The following is a 20,127-nucleotide window of genomic DNA, read 5'->3' as shown; positions in this document are numbered from 1 at the left end:
GAAGAGAAAGGCTGGGAGAGGGGAGGGCAACTAACATGATCAGGGGTTGGGAACAGGTCCCATATGAAGAGAGGCTACAGAGACTGGGACTTCTCAGCTTAGAAAAGAGGAGACGGAGGGGGGACAGGATAGAGGGCTCTAAAAGCAGGAGTTGGGTGGAGAGGGTGCATACAGAAAAGCTCTTCATTAGTTCCCATAAAGAAGGACTAGAGGACACCAAAGGAAAGGAATGGGTAGCAGGCTTGAAACTAGTAAGAGAAAGTTGTTGTTCTTGACAAAGCAAATAGTTAACCTGTGGAACTCCTTGCTGCAGGAGGCTGTGAAGGCTACAACTAGAACAGAGTTTAAAGGGAAGTGAGATAAAGTGATGGAGGTTGGGTCCATGGAGTCCTATTAGCCAGAGGGTAGGAGTGGTGTCCCTGCCCAAAGTTTGTGGAAGGCTGGAGAGGGATGGCACGAGACAAATGGCTTGGTCATTGTCTTCGGTCCATCCCCTCCAGGGTCCCTAGGGTTGGCCGCTGTTGGCAGACAGGCTACTGGGCTAGATGGACCTTTGGTCTGACCCAGTACGGCCATTGTAAGCTCAGGGCTCAGGGTCGGGGGTCTCAGTGGACCCCCTTGATTTTCATGCACACCTGGTCCTGGGTGGCCAGGCTGGCAGCTCTCCTGCCCTAGACGGCCACTTTCCTGTGCCTAGTGAGGAGATCGTGGACGAGGTCCACGATGTCCGCACTAGCCCAGGAAGGTGCCCGCCTCTTGCGGTCCAGGGCAAGCTCCCGGGAGCCGCCAGCCTGGTCCCGGCAAGAGGGGGTGGGCTGGGGGGCATCGGGTGGGTGGCTCTGTGCCGTGCCAGGTGCAGGGTCTGCTAGCTGGGTGCTGGCAGGCTTGCACCTGGCACGGGCACCGTAGCCAGCCCGTGCCCCTTTAAGGGGTCCGGGGCCGGGAGGGGGGCATAGAGTTTCCCTGGTGTTGGCCAGAGTGGCCACCAGGGAAACCTGGGGAGGGCTAGCCTCCCACTAGTTCGAACTAAAGGGCTACACAGCCCTTAGTTCGAACTAGCTAGTTCGAACTAGGCGTTAGTCCTCGTAAAATGAGGTTTTCCTAGTTCGAACTAAGCGCTCCGCTAGTTCGATTCAAATTCGAACTAGCGGAGCGCTAGTGTAGCGCCTATTAAAGTTAGTTCGAACTAACGTCCGTTAGTTCGAACTAACTTTGTAGTGTAGACATACCCTATGTTATTCTCACATGTAACTACTGTTCATGCTACATTCTTTTCTGTGCATAAGAAACACTAATTTAGCACATTCAGAGCCTGATTCGGATCATGCTGTTTTTCACCATTGACTTGAACTGAAGCACTTAACAATTTTAACTGGTGTAGATTAGCTCCTAACCCTGCTCTCATTCCAAATTGCTGTAGGTTTCACTAATTATTTGTTTTGGACCAATGTGCACCCAGTGTGTCACTCTTAGCACCACTTACATCACTATTATGTCATGCATGTTTCTGCTCTTTCTAAAATTGTCATTCCATTGTTCTCTTGCAGCACCATGCACTCCTAACCCTGTAACTGTGTGTTCCTGGTCTGACTGGATTGATGTGAGTTACCCAGATTTTTTCATAAACCCGGGAGATTATGAAACCTATGAAAACATAAGAAAATGGAACGACTCAGCGATATGTGACCAGCCAATTGATATAGAATGCAGAGCTGAGAGATATCCTGACTTACCAATTGAAGATTTAGGACAAATAGTGAAATGCGATGTTTCCACTGGGCTTGTCTGTAACAATAAAGACCAAACGCCAGGACCCTTCATGCCAGTATCTAAGTGCCTCAATTATGAGATCCGCGTTAACTGCTGCAAAGACATATGTGAACCTACTACTACAACAACGACAATTTCCACCACCACCACAGAAACGACCACGTCAAAGACAACACCTACCACAACCTCCACCACGACAGAAACAAGTACCCCATCAACAACAACACCTACCACGACCTCCACCACCACTACCGAAACAACTACCCCATCGACAACAACACCGACCACCACCTCCTCCACCACCATAGAAACAAGTACCCCATCGACAACAACACCTACCACCACCTCCACCACCACAGAAACAAGTACCCCATCGACAACAACACCTACTACCACCACCACCACTACAGCAACAACCAGCCCTTCTACAACAACACCTACCACCACCACCACAGTGACGACTACTCCAAGTAAGTGGTTTACAGAAAGATTGCATAGACCTTTGGTGCCTCATAACCATTTATAGCTATGCTTTTGCATGTTTTTTTCATGGTGAAGTAAGACATTTTTTAAATGTTAACAGTTGCCCTAATCTGCATTAAGGGAAACATCAGGCATTGGTCTGACTGCCCCTGATTTGCATGGGAATAAGAAGACTATTAAGTTCCTTATTCCTGGATAAGGAGTCCCACCAAACATGTGTCCCACCAAACCTCAGGATGCTGAAACTGGTATTAAGGAGTTGGCAGAAGGACTGCTCTGTAGGCAGGTGATACTGAGCTGCTCATGGATCTAAGGAGTTAATCTTAAACACTCCATTTTTCTGCCCTAGACTGGTCTTCTGACTATTGTGACAATGACTCTTCCACATGTAAGTCTTGAGTGGGAGGAGTGATTACAGCATCCATGCACAGGCATAATATTTATCATATTTGCATGTATTCCTTGATATATGCAAACCTGCTTCCACCAGTCCTAGAGGGGATTTTTAGAGGACTGAGTGACTATATTATCAGCATTTCTCTGGCATAGCAGTTGTAGACCAAGACTCAAGATTTCAATATCTCATTGTGCCTCCCGGTTTCTTCTCTGTCCTTGTGATGAATTACCTCAGAATCCTTTTTCTTTGTCCCGTGACCAGCTGCTGGTCTGCATTTGGCCATGAAACACGGCTCTATAGCTGCTTTGTTCTGTGTCTTTATGCTATATAATACTCATTAATTTGTTGTAGCAATAATAAACTTAAGTGTAAATGGCTGGAAAAGCAATTAACAGGAGGCTGTGAGATAAAGTAGAGTGTCTGCTCAATCTTGTTCCCTATTCCATGTTATTCTCACATGAAACTACTGTTCATGCTCCATTCTTTTCTGTGCATAAGAAACACCAATTTAGCACATTCAGAGCCTGATTCGGATCATGCTGTTTTTCACTGAAGCACTTAACAATTTCAACTGGTGTAGATTAGCTCATAACCCTGCTCTCATTCCAAATTGTTGTAGGTTGCACTAATTATTTGTTTTGGAGCAATGTGCATCCAGTGAGTCAATTTTAGCACCACTAACATCACTATTATGTCATGCATGTTTCTTTTCTTTCTAAAATCATCATTCCATTGTTCTCTTGCAGCACCATGCACTCCTAACCCTGTAACTGTGTGTTCCTGGTCTGACTGGATTGATGTGAGTTACCCAGATTTTGCCACACACCCGGGTGATTATGAAACCTATGAAAACATAAGAAAATGGAACGACTCAGCGATATGTGACCAGCCAATAGATATAGAATGCAGAGCTGAGAAATATCCTGACTTACCAATTGAAGATTTAGGACAAATAGTGAATTGCGATGTTTCCACTGGGCTTGTCTGCAATAATAAAGACCAAAAGCCAGGACCCATAGTGTCATTTCCTATTTGTCTCAATTATGAGATCCGCGTTAACTGCTGCTCAGTCATATGTGGAACTACTTCTCAAACAACAACAACTTCCGTCACCACCACAGCAACAACCACGCCAAAGACAACAACACCTACCACCACCACCACCACAGAAACAACTACACCTACCACCACCACTACCACTACTACCACAACCACTAAAACAACTACTCCATCAACAACACCTACCACCATCTCCACCACCACAGAAACAAGTACCCCATCGACAACAACACCTACCACCACTAGCAGCAGCACCACCACCACCACCACTGAAACCACTACCCCCAAGACAACGACACCTACCAGCACCACCACAGTGACGATTACTCCAAGTAAGTGGTTTACAGAAAGATTGCATAGACCTTTGGTGCCTCATGACCATTTATAGCTATGCTTTTGCATGTTTTTTCATGGTGAAGTAAGACATTTTTTAAATGCTAACAGTTGCTCTAATCTGCAATAAGGGAAACATCAGGCATTGGTCTGACTGATGTTCCCACCATGATTAAAATGTTTGTGAATGTCACAGCTGGGACTATGAAGCAAGTTTTATAAATCTTTAAGGGGCTGTTGCACTGATGGAAGGTGCCCTTAGCATCTTGGAAACAAATCTAGAACTGAATATGTCTGGGATTTTAACTACTGTTTTAATTTCTCTGGAACTCTTAAACTGATGTTTCTTTTTTCTCTATTACATGTACCATAACTCCAACAAGTAAGTTTCTTGATAAGGAAACTCCTTGTTGTATAACATGGTTGGTAGAAAACAAAGGAAAATGTAGAAAAAGAAGAAAGCCAGGGAGGAAAAATACATTTTCACTTTAGAATGGTAAAAGAATATGTGTGAGCATGGGTGTATTTCACCTCTGGATTTTATGAATTGAGTGGCAAAAGAAAAATTCTTTCCAGTCGGACAGTTTCAAACCCGTGTAACCAGGTATAACTCCCATAAAAATCTCTAGGTCTTTATCAAGGCTTTTTCCCCACTCTGGCACAATAAATGCAGAAGCAGGAGCCTGCAAAAGAACCCCAAAACCTGATCTTTCCATGCTTTGGTATAAAGCTTCCCCCCAAAATCTTAAAGCTCTAGATTTTGGGGATAAATATTCCACTGCCACCATCCAAGTAATAAAGAAACCAGAGAGAGACTACTTGGGAAGTGTTGGACCCCAAAAGTAAAACCAGAAAATTAAAATTAACCAATACCAGGTTAATAAAAAGGAAAGAGAAAAAATTTGTATTATCACCACAATACACCTGTTACAAGCATAATGACTAGCTGGAAATGTCACCAGTTAATAAACTCATGGGGGGACCCTATGGGCCAAGAGCTTAGTTACAAAGGAGAGGAAACCCCATTTTTAAATGCACAGACATCAGATTCCCATTCCCAAACCATAAAACAATAAAACCTTAAGGATTTATCTAAATTTTACTCTACTTACAGATAGCGAAGAGTCTTTTCTTGGAGGGAGACTAAGGGTGTGTCTGGACCACAAGGTTTTGTCGACAAAACTATACCTTCATCTCCATTACTGCTGAGTTCTGTCGACAGAAAGTTGACAGAACGTGGCAGTTTTGTCAACGGCAGTAAACCTCATTCTACAAGGAATAACGCCTTTTCTCGACAGTCCTATGTCAAAAAAAGACGCTATTGCATCCACACTGTGCTTTATCAAAAGAGAGCATCTAGTCTCTCTGCTGAAAAAGCAGCTTGCTTTGTCGACAGAACTGGCTGTAGTCTAGACGCTATTTGTCAACAAAGTCTCTGTCGACAGTATGGATATGTCTAGACTGAGTCCCTCTGTTGGCAGAGGGATGCAGATTAGGCTGGTTGACATTGCAAATGAAGCGGGGATTTAAATATCCCATGCCTAATTTGCATGAAAATTGCCACTGTTTTTACCGACTCAGCACTTTGTTGGGGAAAAGCGGCAGTCTAGAGGGAGATCTGTAAAGAAAGCAAGCCTTTTTTGCCAGATCCCTTTTGCCTCCTGCAAGGAGTGCCCATCAGTACATTTACCACCATCCCTCCAACCCTCCTGTCACAATTACCACTGAGCCTCCAAGCACACTAACCAATTCCCACACTTACAACCAACCCACAAACCCACGAACACAACTATCATTAAGTCTCCAATCCCCATAGCCAGAAGCACAACTTCCTTCAAACCCCTATACCCACCACTACAGTGAGCACTGAGCCTGCAATCCCCCCAACTAATGCCAAATCTTCAGTCCTCATCCTAAGCACAGCTGCCATAACACCACCAACTGCTATCAGCACTGGGCCCCCAACACCCATTCCAATCGCTGTCCTGACAACTACCAATACTAAGCATCCAACATTCACTTCAATCCCATCACCAACAACTACTTCAACTAGCACCACTAAGCCTTCAACCATTACAAAGGGAACCATGCCAATATTGACTCCTACAACAGGAATCATAATCAGACTTCAATAGGTATGACATTGAAGAATAACTGCCCATGGTTAATAATAACAATAACAGTCTTTAAGTTATGTGATTCTTATTAACCAAAGGTAAACATCAATAAAATTAAGATATAATAATGTGGACATGGAAGCTATAAACAGAACGGTCCTAATAGCAGAGATTTATAAAATAATATGAAAGAATAAAATAATAGTGGCCATTATTTTCACTAGGAACATATCCTGCCCCTGATTTACACGGGAATACGAAGACTGTTAAGTTCCTTATTCCTGGATAAGGAGTCCCACCAAACATGTGTCCCACCAAACCTCAGGATGCTGAAACTGGTATTAAGGAGTGGGCAGAGGGACTGCTCTGTAGGCAGGTGATACTGAGCTGCTTGTGGGCTAAGGAGTTAGTGTTAATTAAATACTCTGTTTTCCTGCCCTAGACTGGTCTTCTGATTATTGTGACAATGACTCTCCCACATGTAAGTCTTGAGTGGGCGGAGTGATTATTGCATCCTTACACAGGCATAATATTTATCATATTTGCATGTATTCCTTGATATATGCAACCCTTGCTACCACCAGTCCTAGAGGGGATTTTCAGAGGACTGAGTGACTATAATTTCAGCATTTCTCTGGCATAGCAGTTGTAGACCAAGACTCAGGATTTCAATATCTCGTTGTGCCTCCCGGTTTCTTCTCTGTCCTTGTGATGAATTACCTCAGAATCCTTTTTCTTTGTCCCGTGACCAGCTGCTGGTCTGCATTTGGCCATGAAACACGGCTCTATAGCTGCTTTGTTCTGTGTCTTTATGCTATATAATACTCATTAATTTGTTGTAGCGATAATAAACTTAGGTGCAAATGGCTGGAAAAGCAATTAACAGGAGGCTATGAGATAAAGTAGAGAGTGAGATAAAGTAGAGAGTGTCTGCTCAATCTTGTTCCCCCTTTCATGTTTTTCTCACATGTAACTACTGTTCATGCTACATTCTTTTCTGTGCATAAGAAACAACAATTTAGCACATTCAGAGCCTGATTCGGATCATGCTGTTTTTCACCATTGACTTGAACTGAAGCACTTAACAATTTCAACTGGTGCAGAGTAGCTCATAACCATGCTCTCATTCCAAATTGTTGTAGGTTGCACTAATTATTTGGTTTGGAGCAATGTGCATCCAGTGTGTCATTTTTAGCACCACTAACATAACTATTATGTCATGCATGTTTCTGTTCTTTCTAAAATTGTCATTCCATTGTTCTCTTGCAGCACCATGCACTCCTAACCCTGTAACTGTGTGTTCCTGGTCTGACTGGATTGATGTGAGTTACCCAGATATTTTCATAAACCCGGGTGATTATGAAACCTATGAAAACATAAGAAAATGGAACGACTCAGCGATATGTGACCAGCCAATAGATATAGAATGCAGAGCTGAGAAATATCCTGACTTACCAATTGAAGATTTAGGACAAATAGTGAAATGCGATGTTTCCACTGGGCTTGTCTGTAACAATAAAGACCAAATGCCAGGAACCTTAATGCCAATATCTAAGTGTCTCAATTATGAGATCCGCGTTAACTGCTGCAAAGTCATATGTGAACCTACTACTACAACAATGACAGCTTCTACCACCACCACAGAAACGACCACATCAAAGACAACAACACCTACCACCACCGCCACAACGACAGAAACAACTACCCCATCAACAACAACACCTACCACCACCACTACCACTGAAACACCTACCCCATCAACAACATCACCTACCACCAGCACTACAACCAACACCGAAACACCCACTCCATTGACAACAACACCTACCACCACCGCCACTGAAACACCCACTCCATCGACAACAACACCTACCACCACAACCACCACTGAAACACCCACTCCATCGACAACAACATCTACCACCATCACCACCACTACCACCACAACACCCACTCCATCAACAACAAAACCTACCACCATCACCACCACTACCACCACAACACCCACTCCATCGACAACAAAACCTACCACCACCACCACGGAAACACCCACTCCATCAATAACAACACCTACCACCACCACCACCACCACCACCGAAACACCCACTCCATCGACAACAACACCTACCACCACCACCACCACCACCGAAACACCCAGTCCATCGACAACAACACCTACCACCACCACCACCACCACCGAAACACCCAGTCCATCGACAACAACACCTACCACCACCACCACCACCGAAACACCCACTCCATCGACAACAACACCTACCACCACCACCACCACCACCGAAACTCCCAGTCCATCGACAACAACACCTACCACCACCACCACCGAAACACCCACTCCATCGACAACAACACCTATCACCACCACCACCGAAACACCCACTCCATCGACAACAACACCTATCACCACCACCACCGAAACACCCACCCCATCGACACCAACATATACCACTACCACCACTGAAACACCCACTCCATCGACAACAACACCTACCACCACCACCACCACCACCACCACCGAAACACCCACTCCATCAACAACAACACCTACCACCACCACCACCGAAACACCCACCCCATCTACAACAACATCTACCACTACCACCACCGAAATACCCACTCCATCGACACCAAGATCTACCACTACCACCACCGAAACTCCCACTCCATCAATAACAACACCTACCACAACTACCACCGAAACACCCACTCCATCAACAACAACGCCTACCACCACCACTACCACCACCACCACCGAAACACCCACTCCATCGACAACAACACCTACCACCACCACCACCGAAACACCCACTCCATCAACAACAACACCTACCACCACCACCACCACCGAAACACCCACTTCATCGACAACTACCACCACCACCACCGAAACACCCACTCCATCGACAACAACGCCTCCCATCACTACCACCACCACCGAAACACCCACTCCATCGACAACAACGCCTCCCATCACTACCACCACCACCGAAACACCCACTCCATCAACCACCACACCTTCCACCACCACCACCGAAACTCCCACTCCATCGACACCAACATCTACCACTACCACCACCGAAACTCCCACTCCATCAACAACAACACCTACCACAACTACCACCGAAACACCCACTCCATCAACAACAACACCTACCACCACCACCACCGAAACACCCACCCCATCTACACCAACATCTACCACTACCACCACTGAAACACCCACTCCATCGAGACCAACATCTACCACTACCACCACCGAAACTCCCACTCCATCAATAACAACACCTACCACAACTACTACCGAAACACCAACTCCATCAACAACAACGCCTACCACCACCACCACTGAAACACCCACTCCATCGACAACAACACCTACCACCACCACCACCGAAACACCCACTCCATCAACAACAACACCTACCACCACCACCGTAACACCCACTCCATCGACAACCACGCCTCCCATCACTACCACCACCACTGAAACACCCACTCCATCAACATCCACACTTACCACCACCACCACCACCGAAACACCCACTCCATCGACACCAACATCTACCACTACCACCACCGAAACTCCCACTCCATCAACAACAACACCTACCACAACTACCACTGAAACACCCACTCCATCAACAACAACGCCTACCACCACCACCACCACCACCACCGAAACACCCACTCCATCAGCAACAACACCTACCACCACCACCACCACCACCGAAACACCCACTCCATCGACAACAACTACCACCACCACCACCGAAACACCCACTCCATCAACAACCACACCTACCATCACCACCACCACCGTAACACCCACTCCAACGACAACAACGCCTCCCATCACTACCACCACCACTGAAACACCCACTCCATCAACCACCACACCTTCCACCACCACCACCACTGAAACACCCACTCCATCGACAACAACACCTACCATCACCACCACCACCACCACTGAAACAACTACGCCATCTACAGCAACATCTACCACTGCAGAAACAACTAGCTCATGGACAACAACACCTACCACCACCACAACAACAACTACTTCAGGTAAGTTGTTTAAAGAATGATTGCATAGAAATTGCATAGATATGGCCTGGCTATGACTGTTTATATCTATGGTTTTTCATGGGTTTATCATGCTGAAGTAGAAAAGAATTTAAACACTAGAAGTTGCTTTAAACTGCAAAGGGAGAACCTCAGGCACTGGTGTTACTGTTGTTCTCATCGTCAGGGCTTGACAAACAATGTAATCTACTTGCCTGTGGCGAGTAGATTACACCCAGGAAGAGCCGGTGCAGAGCGATCTGCGCATGCGCAGAACGATCTGCGCATGTGCAGTGTGCAGAACTGTGCAGCTGCCGCGTGGCTGGCGAGTGGGACTCGCCACCGCTCGGCGAGCCCTGCTCATCGTGATGAAAATGTTTCTGCATTCAATGGTCATAGCTGGGAATATGAAAGAAGTGTGATAATTGGCTGGTGCACTGAATGAAGGCAACTCTAGTGTCTTGAACACAAATCTTGAACTGAATATTGCCGCTATTTTAACTTCTGTTTTCATTTAATTGGAACTCTTATAGTGATATTCTTATTTCTCCATCGCAGTTATCACCACAATCTTTTCAACCTTTTCAAGTAACAAAAGCTTCAGAAGGGTAGCCGAGTTAGTTTATTACTGGAAAAACTTAAAAACAATGAATAGTCTTGTAGTACCTTAGGCAGGGAAAAGGAAAGGGGAAAAGAGAAAAAAGTAGTGATTTAGGTTGTTCTTATCTGCAGCTGGTAAGTTGAACAATCTAATTCACTACTTTTTTTCTTTCCTCCCCTCCTTTTCCCGAATTCTCCTCCTTCCCTTATTTATTCTTTGAGCTGTACTTTTAATACTCTAGTCATTAGAAGAAGTGGGCTCTACACACAAAAGTTCATGATATCATCTACATGTTTATTCTTTAACATGCTACTAGACTATTCATTATTTTTTAAGCTTTTCAAGTAAATTTCTTAATAAGAACACTCCTCATTGTGAGGTATGATAGGTAGAAAACAGAGGGAACAAAAGTAAAAGAGAAAGCTAGGGAGGGGGAAAACATTTTCAGTTTAGAATGATAAAAGAATATGTGTGGGAATGCAGGTATTTCATCTTTGGATTTTATGAATTAAGTTGCAAAAAAGAAAAAAAAAAGCTGGTATAACCAGGTATGACTCTCATAAAAGTCTCTAGGTCTTAAGCTTGTGTAAGAGCTGTTGATCTGGATATCCCCTGGATGTCAAAGTGTTGAAGTTTTTACATGTCCAAGAAAATGGTGATTAGAAGCCTATAAAAAAATCAGAATGTGGAACTCCTCACAGATACACAAGAATCCACTGAATATTTCATGGAGAAGTCCGAAATTGCCTGTCGCTATCATCTCCATTGTAGATTTAGGACAAAAATTGCAATGTGATGTTTTCACTGTGCTTATCTGTAATAAAGACCAACTCACAAAGTGCCCGAATCCAATCCCTATCTGTCTCAATTATGAGATCAACTGTTGCTGGCCAGAATATATGGCCATTGCTACTACCACTCCAAAGATTACTGAAAAGGTAGCATGGCCTGTACTTCAACAGATAGGAACTGAAGAATAACTGCCCACAGTTAATAATACCAATAACAATCTTTAAGTGTGGATGTGATTCTTATTACCCAAAAGTAATAACGTAAAATACAGCATCAACTGGAAAAAACTCTCTCACTTTTTGTATGAACATTTTAGACAAGCTACCCTTTTACCTGAAAATTGAAATTAATCGACATTTTAAAATATGTATTGCCAAGGTATTCGGTGAGATTTAAGAATAAAATAATTGTGACCATTGTTTTGGCTTGGAACACATCCTGCCCTGATGTACATGGGGGTAAGAGGCATGTTAAATCCCTGTATAAGCTGGGCCTAAACCTGTTCCTCCAAACCTCAGAAGGCTGAAGCAGGTTTTAAAGAGTGTGCAGAGCAATTTCCGTGATTGCTGTTTAGGCAAGTGATGCTGAGTAACTCACGGGCAGAGGAATTAATATAATTATACACTTAACATCCAACTTCTGTCTCATATTCCTACATCTCTCCCATATGTTCAGCTTAAGTGGAAGGAGTTATTGCTGCTTCACTGGCCATGCATAATAATTATCACATTTATCTTTTCCCTAAATATATGCAGTCCTTGAGTCTACCAGTGTCGTGGTGAAGTCTAGTAAAATAACCCAGATGTTCTTATAAAAAAGACAAAGTCTGCATGAAACTCAGGTAGAATTTCAAGAATCCAGGACATAGTAATGCTCTGTACACTCTCTATATTTGTTATTTAGCGTAGTTTGGATTCATGGTACCTTCTGTCAAAGAGAACATTTTCATAACAGGCAATGTTGTAAGGGTAGCTTATTTATTTCCAGTAGTAATTGTTTTTACAAATGATTTTGATATTTACATCTGATTTTCCTATCACTACCACCACCACAGCAACATCTACCCCAGAGACGACAACATCAACCCCCACCACCACCACCACAACCACTTCGACACCTACCACTACACCAGAGACGACAACACCTATTACCACCACCCCAGGGACAACAACACCTACCACCACCTGTATACCCGAAGTGACATCTACTCCCCCATCTGATTGTAAGACACCTAATGGTACTCTCATTCGAGTAAGTAGATTTTACATTTTTATCATGTCTATGAAAGAAGACCATTTTGTTCTAGCATATGTGCAGTTTGAAGGATATTTTAATCAATTCATTAGCACAGTGTTCCTCTAATATTTTGGATGTATAAAGATTTTTCCATCTAAGTCACATTAATTTGGCAGTCAGGGTGGCCCTTTCCTTCATTATGGTATTTCATACATCCAGAGCATTCTTTGAACTTCAACTCTCAAGAGGCATTTCTTCAAGGGGCTATAAGAACATAAGAACGTCCATACTGGGTCAGACCAAAGGTCCATCTAGCCCAGTAGCCTTTCAGTTGACAGTGGCCAGCACCAGGTACCCCAGAGAGGGTGGACTGAAGACAATGATCAAGTGATTTGTCTCCTGCCATCCTTCTCCAGTCTCCGACAAACAGAGGCCAGGGACACCATTTCTATCCCCTGGCTAATAGCTTTTTATGGACCTAACCTCCATGAAATTATCTAGCTTCTCTTTAAACTCTGTTATAGTCCTAGCCTTCACAGCCTCCTCTGGCAAGGAGTTCCACAGGTTGATTACACGCTATGTGAAGACGAACTTTCTTTTATTAATTTTAAACTTGCTACCCATTAATTTCATTTGGTTTCCTATAGTTCTTCTATTATGGGAACTAATAAATAACTTATCTTTATTCGCCCTCTCTACACCACTCATGATTTTATATACCTCTATCATAACCCCCCTCAGTCTCCTCTTTTCTAAACTGAAAAGTCCCAGTCGCTTTGACCTCTCTTCATATGGGACCCGTTCCAAACCCCTAATCATTTTAGTTGCCCTTTTCTGAACCCTTTCCAAGGCCAAAATATCTTTTTTGAGGTGAGGAGACCACATCTATACACAGTATTCAAGATGTGGGTGTACCATAGTTTTATACAGGGGCAGTAAGATATTCTGTGTCTTATTTTCTATCCCTTTCTTAATAATTCCTAGCATCCTATTTTCCTTTTTGACCGCCGCTGCACACTGTGTGGAAGTTTTCAGAGAACTACTCCAAAATCTCTTTCCTGATTTTTCATAGCCAAATTAGCCCCCATCATACTATACGTATAGTTCAGGTTATTTTTCCCGATGTGCATTACTTTACATTTATCAACATTAAATTTCATTTGCCATTTTGTTGCCCAATCACTCAGTTTGGTGAGATCTTTTTGGAGTCCCTCACAGTCTGCTTCTGTCTTGACTATCCTAAACAGTTTGGTGTCATCCGCAAACTTTACCACCTCACTGCTTGCCCCTTTCTCCAGATCATTTATGAATAAGTTGAAAAGGATTGGTCCCAGGACTGACCCTTGGGGGACACCCCTAGTTACCCCTCTCCATTCTGAAAATTTATCATTTATTCCTACCCTTTTTGTTTCTGTCTTTTAACCAGTTCTCAATCCAAGAAAGGACCTTCCCTCTTATCCCATGGCAATGTAATTTACACAAGAGTCTTTGGTGAGGGACCTTGTCAAAGGCTTTCTGAAAATCTAAGTATACTATATCTACTGGATCGCCCTTGTCTGCATGTTTCTTAACCCCTTCAAAGAACTCTAATAGATTAGTAAGGCATGATTTCCTTTTACAGAAACCATATTGACTTTTGACTACACCACAGTATTGTGCTTTGTCAAACTGTGAAGGAGCCTTTTGTGAAAGAATTACCAAATAGTTCCTTACTAGCAGCAAATTCCATCACTTCCTATTGATCAGATGGGTAGCCATGTTAGTCTGTATTTGTAAAAACAATGAGGAGTCCTGTGGCAGCTTAAAGACTAACAGATCTATTTGGGCGTAAACTTTCCTGGATTATTTTGTGTATCACTGTGATGAGGCCTCTGAAGCCAAGGTCAGAAAGGGACGCTCAAATCAAACATGTGTGGGTAGTGCCTCTAAAATGCTCTGAAGAGCTGCATTTGCTTCTAGCCGCAGCAGATTGGAATCACTGCACTAAGAACTTTATTCAAGTGCACACAGCTTTTACAGGCATGGCATAGTCACTGCACCGTTACTTTTCCCTTGTGAAATGTGACATCAAAATAAATTGGGATGCCTCTATTGGCTGACTGATGATACTGTTTCCAAAAGGTCTATTGGTACTCAATACCTCCAATGCAGCTGCCGTTTTACACTGTGCCCCAGTGAAGGGACAAAAAGCTGGTGACTGGCCCTGTGCTTATAATAAATCCATATCAATGCAGAAATCTCATTTTAGAAACCTTGATGGCCATGTGGTGCTTTATTCTCACTTTCAAAAATGTGTTTGGAAAAAAGATGTTGTCAATATAAAGCTATGTAAAATCTCCAGAACTCCAGTTTTTCCCCTTAGTAGTCTGATGGCTTTATTCCAAGTCTCACTTTCTTTTCTTCTTCTGTCTTAAATCCAGCCAGGTGAGAGCTACTGGCCATGTAACTGCACGGAGGCAATATGCAAGGACAACGATACATGGGTGCTGAATACGATCATATGCGAAGATGTCCCTAAGCCTAATTGTAGCAATGGGCTCACTCCCGTGAGGGTAAAGGATGAATGCTGTTGGCACTGGGAGTGTGACTGTAAGTGTATTGTTTGAAGGGTATTTTTATCTCTGACGGACCAATAATAGTTATAAGAACTGCAATGTTTGTAGTGGGGACAGATGTTGTGCAAGATCAACTCCTCATATCTCTAGCAATGAAATTCAGTCTCAACCGTAGGACCACTTGCTAGATTAGTCATAGGTTCCCTACCTAGCTCCATCCCAACACCAGCTTTTTACATTTTGTGAAGAAGCCTACTCTTCACTCTCTCATTTTAGCTTTTATTCTATTAAATTATTTGGATTATTAAATTACAAATCAGTATGTGAGAGCCTTTGACATACCTTAAGGGTAACAATGAAAAAAGCATTAGCATGTTGCTCTTCAAAATTGTTTGGTTCTGGCCCCTTTTTTCCCTGAATGATGCCATCTGTACAGACCTGATTCTTCTACTTAGTTACTCAGGTTGACTGGTAGCTCAGTACACAAGTAATCCCATTGCAGTCGTTCATAGCAAGGGGATGCATAGCAAGAGTAGAGTGATGGAATTTGACCCTATATGATAACATTAAAAATGGGCCTAAGCTGCTAAATTTGGATTCTGAGCCAGCTGCTTGAAACAATCTTGAGCTCTTTGATCCAGAAGCTTGGCTGGAGGTCTCTCAAGCACACAGGCCTACTAGAGAGATTCACGGCACTTACTGGGTTTCAACTTGGTAGGAAATAGCACAAGCACAGCCTTGTTCAGAGAATTTTTGATATTTCTGTTTGTTCTGCCTGAAACTGGAAGTTTCCAGAAATGGATCCTGTAAACTTAGAAACAAATAATTCTGATTCTTTAAATATGGAAAATGTTCCAACTGAAATTTTAGATTAATTCTCTTTACTTATTTGTAGTTCACTGCATGCAGGTTCTCTCATTTCTATTTGATGCCTATTGAAGTAGGATGAATTGTTCTTCCACTTACTAACACCCTTATTCATGCTCTCACTCTGCAGCTAAACTAACTCTCAATCTCTTGACAGGCTACTGCACTGGCTGGGGAGACCCACATTATGTGACCTTTGATGGACAGTACTATAGTTACCAAGGGAATTGCACATACGTCCTGGTGGAAGAAATTCACAAAAAGATTGACAACTTTGGGGTCTACATTGACAACTATCACTGTGATGCACGGGAGACAGTGTCCTGTCCACGCACGCTCATTGTGAAATACGAGACCCAGGAAGTGCACGTAAAGACTCTGAAAATGTTTCCTTTCATAATACAGGTATTGAAAAGTGACTAATAAACCTACATGTATTTGCTCAGATTGATATTGATGTGCAGCTTGTACCTGCCCTCAGTTAATCAGATTCAAACCTGTATAAGCTAATGGCATTCAGAACTGATTACATTGGCCACAACGTTAGGAAAATAGAATAATTGTTCTGTGGGTTGCTTTAATGGAGTTTTATAGGAACACTTCTTCCTCTGCATATTGAAAGAAATCCTCCCCCTTTGGAGACTCAGATCTTTACAATCCCTTCCCCCATCAAAATATGGCCCATGGAGAAATCCATTTTAGCAGACAACATAAAATGGAAAATTGTAATCTGATTTTAAAGGATTTTGATGTGGATAACACCCTAAAGGAATAATAATAATAATTAATAATAATAAATGCCAAATGGTATCCAATGAGTAAGAAACATCTCATTGTTCTTGGAAAGCAGGATTGAGAGAGTGATTGAGGGAGGGCAGTAAATCATATTAAGGTTTGATCAAGAGATTACATTTGAATTAGAGATGGGAATCAGAGTGGTAGACCAAAATATTTTTAAAATATATTCTCATCTGGCAAATGGCTTTGCTGATAGTATTCACACCTCATGATGGGTGAAAATGCTTCCTTTTTATATATTTCAAGTGAAAAGCCTTCATCAGTTTAGTCCCAAGTTCCAAGGATTGGGATGTGGCATGTTTTATAACCTGTCTTCTCCAAAATATGTTGGAAGTACAGGTTGAATCTCTCTAGTCTGGCAATCTCTGGTCCTGCAACATCCATGATCCAGCATGATTTTAGTTAACCAGATATCTACTTATCATGAGTGTGGCCAAACCTCCCATAAAGTTTGTTGACAGCCACCAGTTCTAGCTCTCAGTGTTCTATGCTGGTATTTAGCTCTGATTTACCCCCAAATATCTTCTAAGAGCCCAATAAATGGTGGAAATGTTGGTAATGCTGTCAGACAATATTAAACAGTGGAAGTGTTGGTAATGCTACTAGACAATATTGACCTAATGTGGTTTGGCAAATTCTCTGGTTCAGCACCTGAGGATGATAGACTAGTGAGGTTAAATCTGTACTTGCTTTTAGAATTCTTCATCTTCTTATTTTTCATCATCAGCTCTTTGCTGGCCTTTGGAATATTAAGGCGGACAATTGTAGAGGTGACATTACATGTAGAATGTTGCAAGACAACAACAGTCTGGTTACATTCCCCATTGGCTCCTGAGACAGAGCAAAACTTATCAGTACTAGATGAGCATAAGAGGAATGTACTAGGCCAGCAGTTCTCACACTTATTTGATTGGGCCCAGCTTCTTTGTATAGACAGTCATTTATGTGCCCTCCCACCAAGTACATCATACACGGCCACCCAGGCAGCGCTACACCAGCACAGGGTGGCAGTGATATGCGTCAATATCACTTTGCAAATCAGTGCAGAAATAAGACAGGCAACGTGACAAATGATTGTGTTAGTACTTTTCTGTGCTATAGCTTTGGCGGTGCTATGGCTGCCATTCCAGGGCTGAGCATCCGAGCCCCACTGCCTCTCTGGAAGAGATGCGGGAGGAGCCTGAGCATGAGTTGCCTCCCAGGGAGCCTAGATGGTGGGACTCCAGCTGTCCCCTTTATCCCTGCCTCCCGGGTGTGCATGCCCCTTCTGCTCAAGCTCCAGCATCCTGCGGTTGATGGCCCAAGGTCTTAAAAAAACTAACCAAGGACTCCCTCACAGCTCATCCCTCTCTTGTCATATTCTTACGCCTCTCTTGGGTGGCCCACCCCTTCATGTGAGAATTGCTGCACTCTGCCTACCACATGGTTGTTAACAATAAGATTTTTTTCCTCCCCCTATTTCATTCCATTTCATTATTTACATGAATGTAGATCAAAGAATTCCCTTTCTCTGGAGCAACCAGCTCTGCCATTGCATGATCTAAGTGGGCAGACAGCCAATGAGAAGCCAGATAGTTACCAGAGCTGGGCTACCATGACACTAGAGGCTAAAGGAAATGGCCTAGGTGGGGTCCACAGCTAGGGAAGAAGGGGGAGGGGTGGGAACAGGGTCACCCCTGTCAGATTTCAGCAGTCACTGAGCATGCTCAGCACATGGCAAGCAGCAAGCCAGTTGCCCTCACTCTACTCCCCCCCCATAGGCAGGCAGAAGCCACCTGCCTGCAGCAGCTCCCCCCGGGTTGGGAGGGAGGGGAGAAGCAAAGGTAGGCTGGGGAATTGCCCATGGGGCATCAAGACCTCCCAGACTGTCTTGGGAGATGGGGGCAGCACTCCGGTGCCAGACCCACTGAAGACGAGGGAACCCCTTGCACACCCTGACAAGTTGTGGCATAGTGGGGCTGCAGAGGGGTTAGAGCTGGGGGGAAAGGATTGCCTTGGCACGGGGCAGTCACTTCTCCCTGGCCACCCTGCAGCAGATCAACCCATAGAGGCTCAGAGTCAGAGTATGGCACACCTTGTCCTGAGGCCCAAATTCTGAACATGAATCCCCAGGTGGAGGTAGCCCTTTGCTGAGCCTTAGAGAGGGAGTTCAACATTCCTGTCACATGCAAAGAAACATACAGCACATCAGAAATAGATAGCAAGGAAGTTTAGGGTCATAAGAACATTACTTTCCTTTACATTGCATCTCCCGTGCAAGTTAATGATCAATAGATTATTTTAATGAACATAATGTAAAGGTATGTTTCTTCTCCTTTTTCTTTGAACATTAGGTGAAGGTAAATGGTCAGGAAGTCGCTACCCCTTATGAAAAATATGGCATGAAAGTCTTTAAGTCAGGAGTAAATTACATAGTGGAAATTGAGCGAATTGGGGTAAACGTAAGCTACAATGGCTTGTCTTTCTCAGTTAGATTGGCCTACAGTCTGTTTGGCAACAACACTCAAGGACAGTGTGGTAAGGATCTATTTTTCTACCTTCAGACTGAAATATAAAAGTTAAATGAAAATTCTGGCAGTAAGAGAGACTTGTTGCTGATTCATTGTGATGGATGTAAATACGATTATGTGATGGGGAAAATTGGGGTGTGAATCCTTCTACTTCTTGTCAATTTTAGGAACTTGTAACAACAACAAAACAGATGACTGTATGCTACCTAATGGAAAGTTCCCAGGTAGCTGTGAAACCATGGCGGACCATTGGGTGGTTCATGACCCCGAAAAGCCACAGTGCACTCCAACCGTAATTCCGACACCGGGCCCTCCTCCTGTCCCAGATACCTGCAAACCATCTGCTCTCTGTGAGCTCTTTAAGGGAAGGTAAATACACCAGCAGTGGTACAGACCTATAATTTTGGAATTCCGTGGCAATCTGAAATGCAGGTTTGCTGTTGCTTCATCATTTCTTGCAGCTGCATCTGCTCCTTCCCTATCCTCTGTTCTTTCTAACTTCCTCCTATTTTGCTTTCATCTTTGC

General features: G+C 43.6%; 1 protein-coding gene across 1 annotated transcript in view; it reads left to right on the top strand.

The window, feature by feature from the left end:
- Window positions 1-20,127, top strand: part of LOC102456400 (mucin-2) — a 72,998-nt gene that overhangs the window by 41,761 nt on the left and 11,110 nt on the right. Inside the window, exons 30-37 of the mRNA XM_089778834.1 lie at window positions 1,548-2,240; window positions 3,397-4,041; window positions 7,429-10,245; window positions 12,690-12,886; window positions 15,292-15,460; window positions 16,451-16,698; window positions 19,425-19,608; window positions 19,769-19,970. Of these exons, the coding sequence (XP_089634960.1) occupies window positions 1,548-2,240; window positions 3,397-4,041; window positions 7,429-10,245; window positions 12,690-12,886; window positions 15,292-15,460; window positions 16,451-16,698; window positions 19,425-19,608; window positions 19,769-19,970 (5,155 nt within the window). The remainder of the gene's footprint in view (window positions 1-1,547; window positions 2,241-3,396; window positions 4,042-7,428; window positions 10,246-12,689; window positions 12,887-15,291; window positions 15,461-16,450; window positions 16,699-19,424; window positions 19,609-19,768; window positions 19,971-20,127) is intronic.

Source organism: Pelodiscus sinensis, chromosome 5 (genome assembly GCF_052426305.1).
Source record: "Pelodiscus sinensis isolate ZL-2025 chromosome 5, ASM5242630v1, whole genome shotgun sequence".
In the NCBI taxonomy this organism is placed as follows: Eukaryota; Metazoa; Chordata; order Testudines; family Trionychidae; genus Pelodiscus; species Pelodiscus sinensis.
Note: the sequence above shows the minus strand (reverse complement) of the source record. Positions and strands in the feature narration are given on the sequence as shown.